This window comes from Megalops cyprinoides, chromosome 3 (genome assembly GCF_013368585.1).
Source record: "Megalops cyprinoides isolate fMegCyp1 chromosome 3, fMegCyp1.pri, whole genome shotgun sequence".
Taxonomy (NCBI): domain Eukaryota; kingdom Metazoa; phylum Chordata; class Actinopteri; order Elopiformes; family Megalopidae; genus Megalops; species Megalops cyprinoides.
In genome coordinates, this window is record NC_050585.1 from 39,428,447 (window position 1) to 39,443,265 (window position 14,819).

The following is a 14,819-nucleotide window of genomic DNA, read 5'->3' on the forward strand; positions in this document are numbered from 1 at the left end:
TTTCCAACACATTACATCACTCCAAATGGATACTCAAATGGTTTACAAACTTAAAATCCTAACGTATTACTTCAGGCAGATGTACAGGTGATTGTCAACTGCAAATCAGTCCAAAGTCCTGATCTATGTTTGTATCTGCAGCTAAACATTTTAAGATACAAGATTGCCACAAAATGTGGGCACAGTTGGCCTGCATTTGTTAAAATCCAGTGGTATACATCTATAGAATCATATGTATTGTTCTGTATGGTGCCATATGATCATATCTACTGATGATGATGATGATAATAGATAGATAGATAGATAGATAGATAGATACATGCACATGCACTCACACGCACATGCACACACACACACACGCACACACACACACACACACACACACACACACACACACACACACACACACACACACACACACACATATGAATTGTGGATAAACTGTAAGTTATATAAGTTACTCCGGATAAGTGTTCATGGAATGGATGGATACTTTACCAGAGGTGTGGGTGGTGCCGTGGTGGTTGCTTTCCATAGTGGCAGGGAGTTTTTCCAGGGAGGGGGAATAGAGTAAAATCGAGACTGACAACTGCTGTTCTGGTGAGGTTCAGATACAGTATGTCATGAGTGAGCTATGTACATGATAAAGTCATTTATATAATACTAATAACTGTGTTGATCAAAGTTTATGAGATGTTAATTGAGCTCATGAAGAACAGTGCAGGCCAAAGCACTGAAGATGAATGTAAAAGTGGGAAGTTAACATGGTGTTAGAAAGTAATTAAAATGGATTGCATTAACATTTAGTCTGTGAAACCATAGATAACATCTTGCATTGCATTTAGCATTATGTCCCTGATGTTTCACAACTACAGCTACAAAACAAAAAAACATCCTGACTGTTTAATACCCCAGGTTGACTTTAAAATTTAATCAAGGATGATTTGATTAAATACTGATGATGCTGATTGCTCTTACAGCCTATTGACTGTGTTCTGTATCTTTTTATTCCAAATTTTAGATTTTGCTGTTATCTTTATTATTATGATATGTTGTTATATCATATTGATTTGACATATTGTCCACTGTTAACTTTGTAACTGTTTTATTGCTATCTTGAACAGGACTCCCTTGTAAAGGATATTCCAAATATGAATGGGAACATATCCTAGTGAAACAGAGATTAAATAAAATACAAAATAAAAATTATGGTATCATCTGAACGTGTTGTGAACAGCATGTCATTATGATGTTCTCACAGCTGGCTGTGAAATAGAACTCCTTTCTTCCTTTATGAACATTGGGTTCATCTCTTATTAAACATTAAAATCTTTGTATTCAGTTGTATCGTTTACCAATGATAGGAATTCCACTTCTGTCAACAGGGATCCCTTAAATCAACGTAGCATTCATTCAAGGGCCGGAGCTATGGGGGTGCTTAGTGCACCCCCAGTTGTCTCCTTATATCCAGATGTCTACATAGTATTCATTATGTTTTTTTAAGATATAACTTTTTCCATATTAAGATATTCATATATTCCATGTTCAGATATTCAGTCTCCCAAAAATCACAACTAGAAAGAAAGACTTCTCACAGTCTTAATTTTACAAATTCATTTTACTGTCTTATTTTATACATATAGCTTGACAGTGTTTTAAGTATTGCAGCATTGCATGTTTGATATAAACAGTACACAGAATAAATGAATCAAAAGATTAAATGATTAGAAAATCTAACTAATCTGAATTGATATATTTGCAAATGGATAAACAAAGTTTTTTTTAAACAAAGTTAAAAAAAAAGTTAAAACAAAACAAAAACTTAAAAACTTAATCAAAACATTCAAAAAACTAAAACAAGTAACAACAAAGATTTATTTTAATGATGTGTAGTTTGTCCTTCATCTTTATTTGATTTCAAAGATGAAAACTGATCTGTTTTAGGACACTGGCCAATTGGCTGTTAAACTATTGGCATCATGAGGTGTCGGTTTAACCATTAGGAGTTTGGATACATGCATGTTATAATTTGTGTTACTCAGAAGAATTGTTCCTGTTATAGTACCTCCTGATTTTTTATTCTTGTTGCAGTGAATTTGGTTTCAAAATATGACCCAAAGGTGAGAGTTTCAACAACAACGAAAAAAAGCCATTGTCAATTTTCAAAAAAATCACCCCAAGATTCGGGTGTTAAAACGATGTTAAGACACCAACCAGCCAACCAGTGTCTAGCTGACATATAAATGTGTGTTATATGAAGTCACTCAGAAGCATTAAAAAAATGCATGTTTAAAAGATTTTAGCCTGGTATGAAGTTCTGGTAGTCCTTGGTCCTAGTTTTGTAGTTTAGTCACAGGATTGGCACATTATTCCTTATGTGGTTGGAACCCATCTGGCTTGAATTCTCCACTGAGAGAGACCTGAGGATCAGTTTAGTTGGTGTACTTGTAGGACTTGTGCATTTGTCTCGAACATGCTGATCCATTTGGCTGACTTAACTGCTAGATGCTTGCACAGAACGATCAAACTCCTCCCCTTGGTTCTCAGAGTATGTTTCATACTGAATATCATATGCAAGAGGACCATCAATGGCAAAGCCAACGTAGAAAGACACATTTTCTGTGCTGCACCCACTCCTGACTCCACCCAGATAAGCTGGACGCACAGGAATTTTTAGTTTGCCATACTTTATGTATGCCTCCCCATTCTCAATAGTTCCATTCACTCTGAGTAACCTGTCCTTGATCAGCTTCTCCTTAAAGATGTCTGCACTCTGCCAAAGGGCATTGCGTTGCCTCACACTGGAGAAACAGTTGTCCAGAACAGATTTGGGCACAAGTCTCTTTATTCCCTCCAATTTGCCCAGATAGAAGTGAGCAATTGTGTTTCTTTTCCGGAAAAGGTGAGACAGTTGTTTATGGGAAGATTTTCGGATTGAATTCACATAGATTTTAATGTTAGAGTCAATCATGTCTCTCTCTGGCCAGAGCAAAAGCACAGCCAGATAGTATGGCTCAGGATAGGGGTGGTGTGTTCCCACATCTTGCAGTATTGCCTTCAGAAGGTCAGTCAGGTACTTGATGCTCTTAACAAACTTAGATGTTGGCATGATGAGGTGGAGTATTATGTTTGCCAGGATATAATTGGTTTTGTCTTTGTTACTTTTAATCTCAGAATGTTGATGTATAAATGTATAAGACTCTACAATCGTCTGTATTTTCTGTCCACTGCTGTCCTCCAAGTACTGGAGTATACCTGGGAAATTATCTGCTTTGTTCTCCTCCAGAAACATCCTGTGCTCTTGAATCTCCATATTTAGGCTCAATGTGGGCTTGCTTCCTCGCTCGCTGGATCTTTCCTCTGCTGAAGAACAAAACAGCGAGATGTACCTGTTGAAGTGCTCTGAGATTCTCTTCCTGTTCATCACTTCTTTTTCTTTCTCAACATTCCTTTCTTTCATGTAGATGAAGTAGATTTCAAAGAAGTCAAAGATTTGTTTTACCCGAGATCTTAAAGTGGTGAGAAAGTGTGTGTATTTTTGGAGGACCCCTGCTAACTGGACGCTGCATTCATTGTCATCAATTGGAATGTTTCTAGTAGACATACTTCCATTTAGAAAGCTCTGCATGTACCTACGTTTCATTCGGTCACCCTCCTCAAAAAATGGAAGTCTACAAATAATTTCAAAGACAATCATGGCGGTATCCATCTCGCCCATGTAGCCAGATATATTGTAGGTGCTCTGCTTCTTCATACGTCCTTCTTCAAACTCTGGCACCTCACTAGACTTTGCCAAGTCCTGAGCTCTTTGAAAAGCTTCTGTTGCCTTATTCGCCAGATCAAGGTATGCCTCTAGATCCTCTGGGATGAGTGCCTTTTTCTGTTGTTTTGCCATTTCAATTTTGTGTTTCAGTTCACTTTTGGAGACCTGCCCCAGTGTGTCAACAATGTAGGAATTTTCTTTTATACTTTTGGCATTGTTTGCCCAACTATATGCTTTGGCAAAATCCTTCTCTTTGAGGTATAGATGCCTTGCTAAAGCTTGAGGGATGGAAGCACTTTTCTCAAACCTTGAGGCTGCTTTTTCAAAAATTTCTTGGATTTGTTTTCCATCTTTTTCAGTGTTGATCTGTTCAATTAAAGGAGAAAACAGTGTGTCTTTCTCATCACCTTCTTTCTTGCGTTGCCTTGTGATCAGCATGCTCTGGATTGATTGCATGAGAGAATCATGCCCCATCTCTGTTTTGAAGAACAGATCACAGTGTAAGAAGTTACAGACTATGTCACTTTTGAGTATGTTGTACCTCTTATCCAACTCCTCAAGGCATTGAGTGGCAATGTTTCGATGAAGGATACGAATGGCTGTGTATGTACCATCTTCCTCAGTCTTGAATCGAATTAGCAAAGTTGAAAAAGGCTCCATTTTCTGCTCTAAGGTTTCTCTTACATAGAGCACATTATTAATTCCAAGAAATTTCTCACAGAGAGACAGAGAAATGGCTGATTCAGCTACATAGGAATTCAGCAGTGCCAAGATGGAAAGAAGCTGTGCTTGTTTACTATTAATGTCTTGATCTTTCAGGGTGTTCAAGACTACATTTTCTATGTAGTCTTTGCTGAAGTTTGACTTCATAATCATGAAACTATAGAAGTTTTCAGGTTTCTTGTGATTTTCTTTGAGTTCTTGGAGCTTGTCCTCAAAAAGGTCCTGTTCTTTTTTTGACAGTTCTGTAGTAATGTACACACTGTCATTTACACTGTTTCTGTAGCGGTCATTTGGATTTTGTGAGCGCAAGCAGTTCAGGATGATGACAAGTGGGCTTGAAGATTTTTCATCTACTGTTCGTCGAATACAGTTCTGCAGCTCTTGTGTATTCTCCGTTTCCTCAGAATCATCCACCAGTAAGAGGACAGGTGTTTCATCTGATTTCTCACTCTTCCCACACTTCATCAGATGTTTCACTTGAAGAGCTACTTCATCCTTAGGGATGGTTTTATCTGTCAAAATGGCACATCTGAATTCTCTTCGCAGGTTCCACATCACATGCATGGCTAATGTGGTCCCACCACAACCGGGGTGGTGAAAGAGGTTCAGTATTACACACGGGGACGTGGGATCTTTAGTTTGCGATTTGACCATGTTTTTCAGCTTTTCATATTTGTCTCTTTTTATGAAATCTTTCACCTTGGGTTTGTCTGCGAAATAGAAGTTCCACCATTGTGCTTTACCCCCCCGGTAGAATTCCTCCTCAATTTTGATTTTGAATTCTTTAAACTCTTCACTGTCTTCATCAAAAATGTTCTCACATTCATTTTCGCACAAGATTTTCAAAGCAGTCATAATGTCTTCGTCCTTTGGCTCAAGGCAAACGGAGCTTGACCCAGTAGACGGCAGGAATCTTCCAGATGTTTGATTATGTGGTCCCATCTTCAGTATTGTCCCATTTATTTCACTGAGATCTAGTTCATATATACAGTGTCTTGTAATGTCAATTTCACATCTGCACTCAATGAAGCTTTTCCACTTCTGAAATGTGTTGTCTTCTGTGCAGATAGTGAGAATGTTCTGCACTCCTCCAAGATTTTTGTAGAATGACATGAACGTTTCAAAAACTGGGTCATTCATGGCCTCCACAGTGGAGAGCAGAAGAAATATCACCAGACATCTTCCATTTTGAACAACACAGGGTTTACAGAGAAATGAAATTGTGTCTTGCACCTCGCTGGCTCTTTTCGCTAACCAATCACTGGGTTTCAGGGCTCTGTCAGATTCACTGTCAAGGTCATGCCTACCATTGCAAAACACCCAGCTGGTCTGCTTGTGTAAATTAAGATTTTTTATCACAACCTCTGGATTGTCCTGGAATTGAGTTGGGAAATGGAGGTTTGCAATTCTGGAAGCTCTGTAGAACTTGCAGGCCCCACTGACTGCAGAGTCTGGGTCAAAGTCCAGAGCACTGAATATCTTCAGTTTACTGAGAAACTGTAGGTGTGTCAGCTGCTCTGGGTGACTTCTGTTCATGACAATAACATAGTTGTCATAGTAATCCAAAGTGTCCCTTCCACATGTTAACAAGTCCTTTAGTCGCTCCCCTTGATCGCTGTTTTTTTTAAGAGTGGACATTCCTTCCATTGATTTTCTTCTTGTGTCTAAAATTCTGATATTGTCATTGAAGTTTTGCAGTGCACGTTTCAGCTCCCTGGCATTACCGATTTTCAGTAAATCTCTGGTTGAGGCCCCATCTCGCACAAACAAAGCATCTGTGCCTTTCTTCCACCCATTCTCCTCACTCAGAGGCTGTATGTAATATTCCTTCCCACAAGTCACAGTGTGAATTGGAACAACATCCACCTCTATGACATATCTGTTTGATGATGTGGTGTCAGGGAGTAACACTTCCACAAAGCGGGGTTCTCGAATACACATTTTGGCATCTTCAGCTTCCTCTCCAAAATAGGCTTTCAAGCCTTGATTAAAATGATCAATGATTTTGTCTCTCCTCCCTACATGAATTCCAATGATTTCTCCATGGCAAAAGCCCATTTCCTTGGAATCATCTGCCACACCAACATGAATGGTTCCATTGGTGCGGGTATTCATGCATCCAGCAGCAAACCGAAAAACCTCATTGTTGAATTTTCTCTTGAAGGTGTCAATATCATCTGTCCTACCCATGTACTTGTATTCATGAACTGGATCTAACAGGTTTCCAGGCCCAGTCTCAGGTGGAAGGATATAGTGCTGTGTGTAAGCGTGACTCGCATGGCGCTGGTCAAATGGATAGAAGCTGCTGGAATGTCTTTCTCCTTGGCTCTTGTTCTCACTCATGTGTGGAGTATTCTCCTGTCTGACTTGGACCATTTGTGGGTTCGGAGATCTTGGTTCTTCTGTTTCACAGGCTGCCTGAATTTCAGGCAATTCATCTTTTTCACCTTGACCTTTTTTAGGAATGTCCCATGATATAGCCTTTCTAACATCAGATTGAGAATTCTTCATCTTAGATTTTTTCCTGCTTCTTTCTGTCTTGCCCCCTCCTGGTCCTGAGACATTTTGGTCCTTGACAGTTCTGTCTGAACTAGCCTCAGTTCTCAGAGACTGTGTTGACAGAGATTCGACTGTGTCGATCTGTCCATGACACTGTTTTGGCAGTGTTTCTGGGTGTGGTAGTGTTTCCTGTGGTGATTGGCTTTTTAATACTTTCAGTCTTTTCATAATTTTCTCAGCTGGACCAGATTTTACACCCAGATCCAGAAGATCTTTCTTTTCAAAGCAAAGTAGTTTTGCTCCAGACACCTCATTTTTATACAAGTTATCTGCATATCTGTAGTAAACCTTGAGGTCATCCTGTAACCACTGTCGAACATGTTCTTTACTCCATTCTTCAATCTTGGCGGGAAGTTCCAGTAAATGGCTCATTGTCAAGATCTGATAAGGACAGACAAGACAGGTAGACTATAGCTCAAGATTCAAAATCAGATCAATCAGATGTGACAGGCAAATTTCCATTTGCTAAAATACTTACAACAGGTATTACAACCAAACATAAAATAAACTACAAAAAATATTAAAAATATGTAGATATCGTACCCAGTTACTTCTTGAGGATATTTTCTGTAAAAGAATGGAAACCTTAAAAGAAAGAGGAAATATTACAAATAGTTGCTGCTTGTACATTACTTTATCAGATTTTGAAAATGTAGAAATGGAGCAGTTACACAGTCAAAAAATAGTTTCTTTCTCAGTTTTCACAAAAACTGTAGTGCATGTGCTGTGAATGATATTTTCTCTTCAAATGGAAGAGCTGTTCCATAACATTATAGCCATGTAGGGGACAGTTTTTATCCAGAGTGACTTATAAATTACAATGTTTACATGTTATCAGTTTATACGGCTGGATATTTACTGAGGCAATTTTGGGCTAGGCACCTTGCCCAGGAGTAGGCCTACAACACTGGTGCCCCAGCAGGGAATTGAACCTTTTGGTGAGGACCCCTCCTCCTTACCATTATGCCACACTGCCACCTCTGTTCAGTGAAGTGAATCTGTCTTCAGGTGACAGGAAGATTTCAAAACTTGAAACATCATTGGAGATTGCTGGGATATACCTTACTGAAAACATCTATCAGTGTGAGTGACAGGAGCAAAGGGGAGCTCTGCCTTAGTACAACAGACACCAAAATTAAAGAAATAAGAGATGAGACCATTTCTATGTCTGTTAAAAAGTGGCAGTTTGGAGACAAAAATGACAAGCAATGGGATAATGTCATCGATTGGTGTACACCTTCTACAGCCGTCTTTACAACAAGTCAGACCATAGGAGGCCACTGGGCTAAGCAAACGTGAGCTTCATACAGGACAGGGCACAGGAAACGTAACTGATAATAAAAAGGCAGCAAAATAGCTTACAAAATATGCGATCACAGCGAACAGTGAAAAAAACTCCCCAAAGATCCCTCCTACAGGACTGGATGTACTCTATTAAGGTAGAATCGTGCCTTAAATACGAAGAAGCGCAGATTATGATTTGCGCTTGTAACCGGCGAAATGTAAAAGCGAAACACTAATCGCAGTTGTAATTCACGATTTGCGAAATCGCATTTGGAGTTTGCAATTGTAACTTCCGATCTGCAAAACTGCAAAAACCAGATTGCAATCGTAATGTCATACTCGCAAAACTGTACCACGGGATTTGCGTTTGTAACTTCCGGTCTGAGCGTTCAGAGGCGTAATCTTATCACTTGATTTTTGGCCGCGTTCTCTCGCCAGACTGTGCCAAAAACGAGAGAAGCGCGACTCACGATTTGCAATTTACAAGTTGCTCTCCAGACACCATACGCTGTGGCTGTTCCAACTCAAGCATCCAGTATGTGGCAGCGTACGCGATTGATTGGCCAGGAACCTTGCAAGCGTTATATATACCCACTGCGTTTAAATGTTTAAGTGTTTTTCAGAATGCAGATAACAGAGTAATCTGGAAGGCAATTGCTACAATATATTATTTGAATGCTATTCAAATGCATTCTACTGATTACAGTAGTTGCGTAGTGTTGGTTAGGAACCCTTGTAAGGACTGCATATTACTTAGGCTTAGCCGTGTTCGTCCCGAGGTATCGGTCAGAATACAAAAGATGCAACAGGGTCTTGGTTCACTTTCTTTACTGTAATTATTCTGTTTGGCACAGCACAGCATACATTATGGCAATGGACATTCTACTGTGAGGTCGCTATTTATCTCTGCACACGTGTTTGTTCCCTGCCTGTACTTGTTAGTCTGTGTGCGTGTTAGATCTAAAATAAAGAGAAACAAAGGTCACTGAACTGACACCATAAACTGCATGTACAAATACACAACCGCTATAATATATCAATATAAACGTTTCGTACAGCATACACGTAAATCAACGTGGTATATTGACTGCATAACACGGGTAGCCGCCATTAGCCGGCTAATATTAACACCATCAACCTTAATGCAATACTAGCTAGCGGCTATTACTAGCACATCAGTTAACGCAATTAACATCGTAGAAATCTAATATAACAGACGTTAATGCTGTAAATGTAAACATTACTCACGGTTTTTCAGTAACGCACACTGCTCGAATTGACATAAATATTAATTCAAGCTAGTCTTAAACTGAAATAACTTGGAGGCTACTCGAAACTTCTGCCGTTTTTCCCGCTGCTGTCTCTCCCCCGCAAAAAAAACATTCTGCACTAACTGTAATTTTTATTCAGACATTTGAAACAACACAAATAAATAATCATAACATTGGCGCCTGCCCATGTCGCCCATACCTAAATCCGCCACTGGCTGTTCGTGCCTGTGCGGATGTAGTGTACATCACTTTAATGTTATCATCTGCGTTACTCCCTTAAGAATTTTATGAAGAATTCATTAGAATAAGTGAATCATGTATCTATTAAAGCCCAAATTACAGACAGTTTTAAAGTAACCAGGAGCTTAGTCCATGCAAAACAGTAAAGTATTAGATTACTGTGCATGTAGGTTCACTGTACCTTTCCAGAGGGCTATCAGGTAAGGTCCCACTCCTTTTCAATAAATTTTAAAACACAGAGCATGCAGTCTTAAGTTGCAGTAAGGTTATATAATTCAGAGAAGAGTTCAGTAAAAATAGAGACACGGTGAAAATGCTGCATGAATACGTAATTAGCTAGAAAAATGGAATGGCAAAAGTAATAAACAAAATGTACCTGAGCTAGCTTACAACAAGCTTTTAGATGATGGACAGCCACACAATGCAGACAAGAAAACCAAAAATGGCACAACCACGTCAAACTCAGAAGACTGATGGAATAGATTGGGGACGAGGTGACTGAATCGAGAATCAGTAGAATAGAGTCCACCTTTGAGTATACACACAGCTCGTTTTTATCTTACGTGTTGATCAGTTTAATCATGCAAAGGTGTTCCTGCCCATTTACCTGCCTCACCCATTCAACAAAGAAGGCAACTCAGTAGGTTATTTGTCCATCACACCACACACCTTAAATTAAAAGGAACATTATGAAACAGTGTTTAATGTCAGATCTCTAAATGCTTTCAAATTGGATGTTTTAATGTAGGAGGAACTGTGTTAATGCATAATTGCATTTGCTTTAAGCAAACAGGGCCTGAACAGAAGGGTAAATAATGAACAAAGTAAGAGTAGAGATAGGACATTGGGTAGATACAGCCAGGTGCTGTTGATTAGCATGGCTAGCCTTTGAAAAGGAGTTGCAGGCACGCTAATCAAATGACCTGCCCTCAAAGACATTATATTACTTGATGGTAAAGCCAGAGCAAAGAAAAATGGAGTACCACATGCATGATCCCTGCTGTAAAATACAGGAATAATACATTTTGCATGTGCTTAAAGTAGGATCTGAATTATGATAGAGCCTCAGTGCACAGGTTCTGTCATGGTTTAGATCCTACTTATCAGATTGATATCAATTTGTCCACATTAACGTTGACCCCTCCAAAAGCTCAAGGGTAAGATATGGCATACTGCAAGGATCAGTGAAAGGACCTCTGCTCTTATGCTATATAGGCTACATTTTTGCAATGTTATTTGCCTCCCTTGTCTTGACAACTGATGGTTGTGAAGTGGCTAGCGTAACTTAACTGTGTGTGTTGTGTGTGTCTAGAAAACAAAAACTGGCACGAGGCAGACTTGACAGTCCAAGGCAGCACAGGTGAACTTATTGACTCTGGGGATCTCCTTATGTGTCAGCTCTGTCTTCTGGACTCAAACAGCCACTGGAGATGTTGCGATTACTGATCCCTTTTATGTGCACCCCTATATTAACATTTCCACTATTTTCCAGGAGTTTGTTGACCACAATGTCCTGGGGCCCAGGGAACACTTTTCTTTTCAATCTGACTTGTAAAAATACGCTCTTACAAATGAACTTGAACCTGACTTGACTTGAAGCAAGCTCTTAGCATTTTATACTCTTACATAAATGAACTGGGGTGCAAGGATCTGCGCCTTGATTCCCTCCATGCATGTGTTACCTTCACACACCATTGCAATTTCTAGACATGTGTGGAAATGGAAAATTGTTGACCTTAAATTACCCTGTGTGACGTTGTCAGCAAGTTTCTATTATCTATTAAATCAGCTCACACACACCCATCTGGCAGGTGCAGATCAGTTGGCAGAGCACCTGGGATTTCATCCTGCTTGTGAAGTTCCTTCTTCTGTACTGTAAACAAGTCTGTCTGATGATTGGACTGTTGTACCTGTATCACTGATCACGCACATACTGTGCCCTCTTGTACATGCTTTAATGCATTGGTCTCCAAGTGCAATTGTAATAAAATTTGCTGTATTTGCTGTAGCAACCTCCCAAACAGAGCATTTTGTTTTTCTTTGCTTATTGTTTCCCCCCACACATGGACTCACTCAATTAGAAAATTGGATCTCAGATGTCTCTGTACCTTTCACCTCTTTCATTGAGCAGGTTTAGTCTTTTGTGGTTTTTGGAATTCTCGCGTGCACATTATTGTACAGTTTTGTACAGCACATGAAATGTGGATTTCGAAAGAATATTTCAATGGTGCCATATTAATCTTAGAAACTCTCAAAGATTAGAAACATATCCAAGAGTCTATGACAAACAAGTGGAAAATGTAGCAAACAATGTAATTAGAGGCGGTTATTGTCTATGTTACTCAAGACATAATTTATGAGGTCGTAAGAGGGAGTCCTAGTGCAGGCTGAGCCCTACAGCCTGGGTTTCTGACCATCTCAATCTCAAGACCTGTATAATTGAAAGTTCACCCTTTGAACTCAGATCAGTTCACAAAAGAAAACCAAAAGATCTGAAGGATGCTGCCTGGAGTAATGGACAAAAATCCCTTCTCAGATATGCCAGAACCAGGTAAAACAGGAAATGTCATGACAGTGCCATGCTAAAGAAGGAAATTACAAAATTGTAATTATAGGGATATGAATAAATGTAACCATTGTGTTTTCTTGAATAAAACTGTTCATGAACAATATGACTTTATACACTAGTGTTAGGGATAAACATTATTTGGATATGACATTAAAAAATTAAGCAAAATACAATATAAAAAGAAAATATTTTGATAACATGTCCTTTGTTTCTGTTTCATCAGGAGTGTAAATATATATGGAGGATACAGTATATGCACTTCTGGAAGTGGTTACGGCCACATAATCACCCCCAGGCATGTGCAAACAAAGAGTGCACAGGTTGGCATGTTTATACAGTACTATGTAAATTTTTCTGCAGTTGCCAAGAGAAATCTGAGAAGTGTCTCATGGAAAGCTAGCTTCTCTGTAAATTATAGCTAGAATATTGCAGGTCTGGTCTTTACTTAGCACAGATAAACTCTAAAATGGAATTGTTTTCACACTTTCAATGTCTTCTCTTTATTGACAATGTAGAAAAGGGCCACATGGTTCTGTTTCTGTCTTTGTCTTTGTTTGCGCACCACCCCCACCTCTCACAGGCACTTGTTTACAACTCAGTTGAAACCTGGCCAAACCGGTCCTGCTGCTCCCCTTATCAGCAGGACCCCCACAGGTAACTCGAGGCACAGACGCACCCCCAAGGATGGCCCCCAGGTCACCATTTGCCCTCGGACCTGCCCGTATCCTTTGGCCACCAATCAGGGCCTCAATAGGGCCAGGGATACGGGACAATATAAAGGTGGTAGTGACCTCCCCCACCTCAGTACCGCAACAGTATCTGGGAGGTGAAGAACTGGGCCAAGCCTTTGGGGACCAAACATTGTGCTGTTGTTGTGTGCGTCTGTGCCAAAGTAAGTAGTATGCCTAAGTTCAACTGGTTGTAATACAATTGCCTGTAGAGAGAGAGGGGTGTGCATGTTAATTAAGATAGTGTGTCCTTGACGTATAAATGTTTTCATAGCCATTCATGCAGTTAAAGCCTGTATGTACCATACCTGTTATCCTGATATCGATTACCTGGTACTGATTACTGATACAATGTACTGATTCATTCTCCCTGCTTACTCCTTGCAGGAAACCACACACACATACAACACAAACCCTCACATCCATCCATTCAAAATCCCCAATAAACAACTGAACCCGGAACCTGACTCCTGTGTCCTGACCGACACCCCACTGTGATAGCAAATTAGCCTGAACCTGATTACGGGTGAAACTGCCCCCTCAGTTTCAGACAATGTTCTTTTGATCAAAGTTCTTTGAAATGGCCTCTATTATTTAATCAGCATTGAATATAACCCTGCAACACAGCGTAATTAGTGGTTTTCCTGCCTGAACATGAAAGCAAATATATACCAGTTATAAGGGGGTTGTGAGAGTCATTGTCTATGAGTACAGAAAGAACAAATGCGGGTGGTGCTGGGGGTGTCACTGGAACACACCTCTTTAATGTGTAACTTCATAGGCCCTATAAACTCAATGTGTAATAATGTGTTTGGGTGAAACATAACAGCATATTATGATGAGAACAGGCCATTCGACCCAACTAAGCTCGCCATTACGATTAAGCCCCTTTCAAGCCCTTTTCACATATGAACTCCGGACAAAGTGCGGAGAATCAGGTCTGGAACTTGGCCGGAATTGCCCTTTCACACATGTAGCGTATGCATGTAACATGTAACATAGCTATTGTACTTTTGGGTAGCCTATAAAAAAATCACACATAGCCATCCAGATGGTGCTACCGGTACACATAATTTATTATTAGTTATACATTTATTATAACAGTAAAGTAAGTTTTTGTTGTTCGCTATGTAATGTTAGGTCACCAGTTCATTTATCTCACCATACCTATACCATACCGGTTTCGAATACAGCCACTGCGATTTCTGCAGCGTACTTTTTGTGTCATGTCCTGCCTCCTGCATGCTCTACCCAGGGCCAGCCCTCACCTAAACCAAACTGGAGTATTTCCAGTCTGTCACGGACAATCTCCTGTTGTATGTTACATGTGTGAAAGGGAAATTCCGGCCAAATTTCGGACCTGATTCTCCGGACCTTGTCCAGTGTTCATATGTGAAAACGGCTGTAGAGAGTATCCAATACTGCATCAAGTCTGGACTTGGAACACAGCGAGGGTCTCTGTCTCAACTACATGACCTGGCAACCTATTCCATGTATTGATACCTCTTTGTGTAAAATAATACGTCCTTATATTAGTGCGGAACTTACTCTTAACTAGTTTCCATTTATGGAAACACTTTGACTATACAGTGTTATTAACACAACAATGTAGCCTTACAAAAATATTTTGTTTGTGTTATAAAGGTTTTAATTCACATGAATAATTCACTTTCCAAAATGTA

General features: G+C 39.7%; 1 protein-coding gene across 1 annotated transcript; it reads right to left on the reverse strand.

The window, feature by feature from the left end:
• Positions 1-2,494: 2,494 nt before the first annotated feature.
• On the reverse strand, positions 2,495-6,851 carry LOC118774523 (sterile alpha motif domain-containing protein 9). Its single transcript, XM_036523869.1, has one exon. It carries the CDS (start codon positions 6,827-6,829, stop codon positions 2,495-2,497), a length of 4,335 nt encoding a protein of 1,444 aa, XP_036379762.1. The 5' UTR covers positions 6,830-6,851.
• Between the last annotated feature and the right edge of the window lie 7,968 nt (positions 6,852-14,819).

Excerpts from the sequence above, each read along its gene's own strand:
- LOC118774523 (XM_036523869.1), bottom strand. The coding sequence starts at position 6,829 with ATGAGTGAGAACAAGAGCCAAGGAGAAAGACATTCCAGCAGCTTCTAT.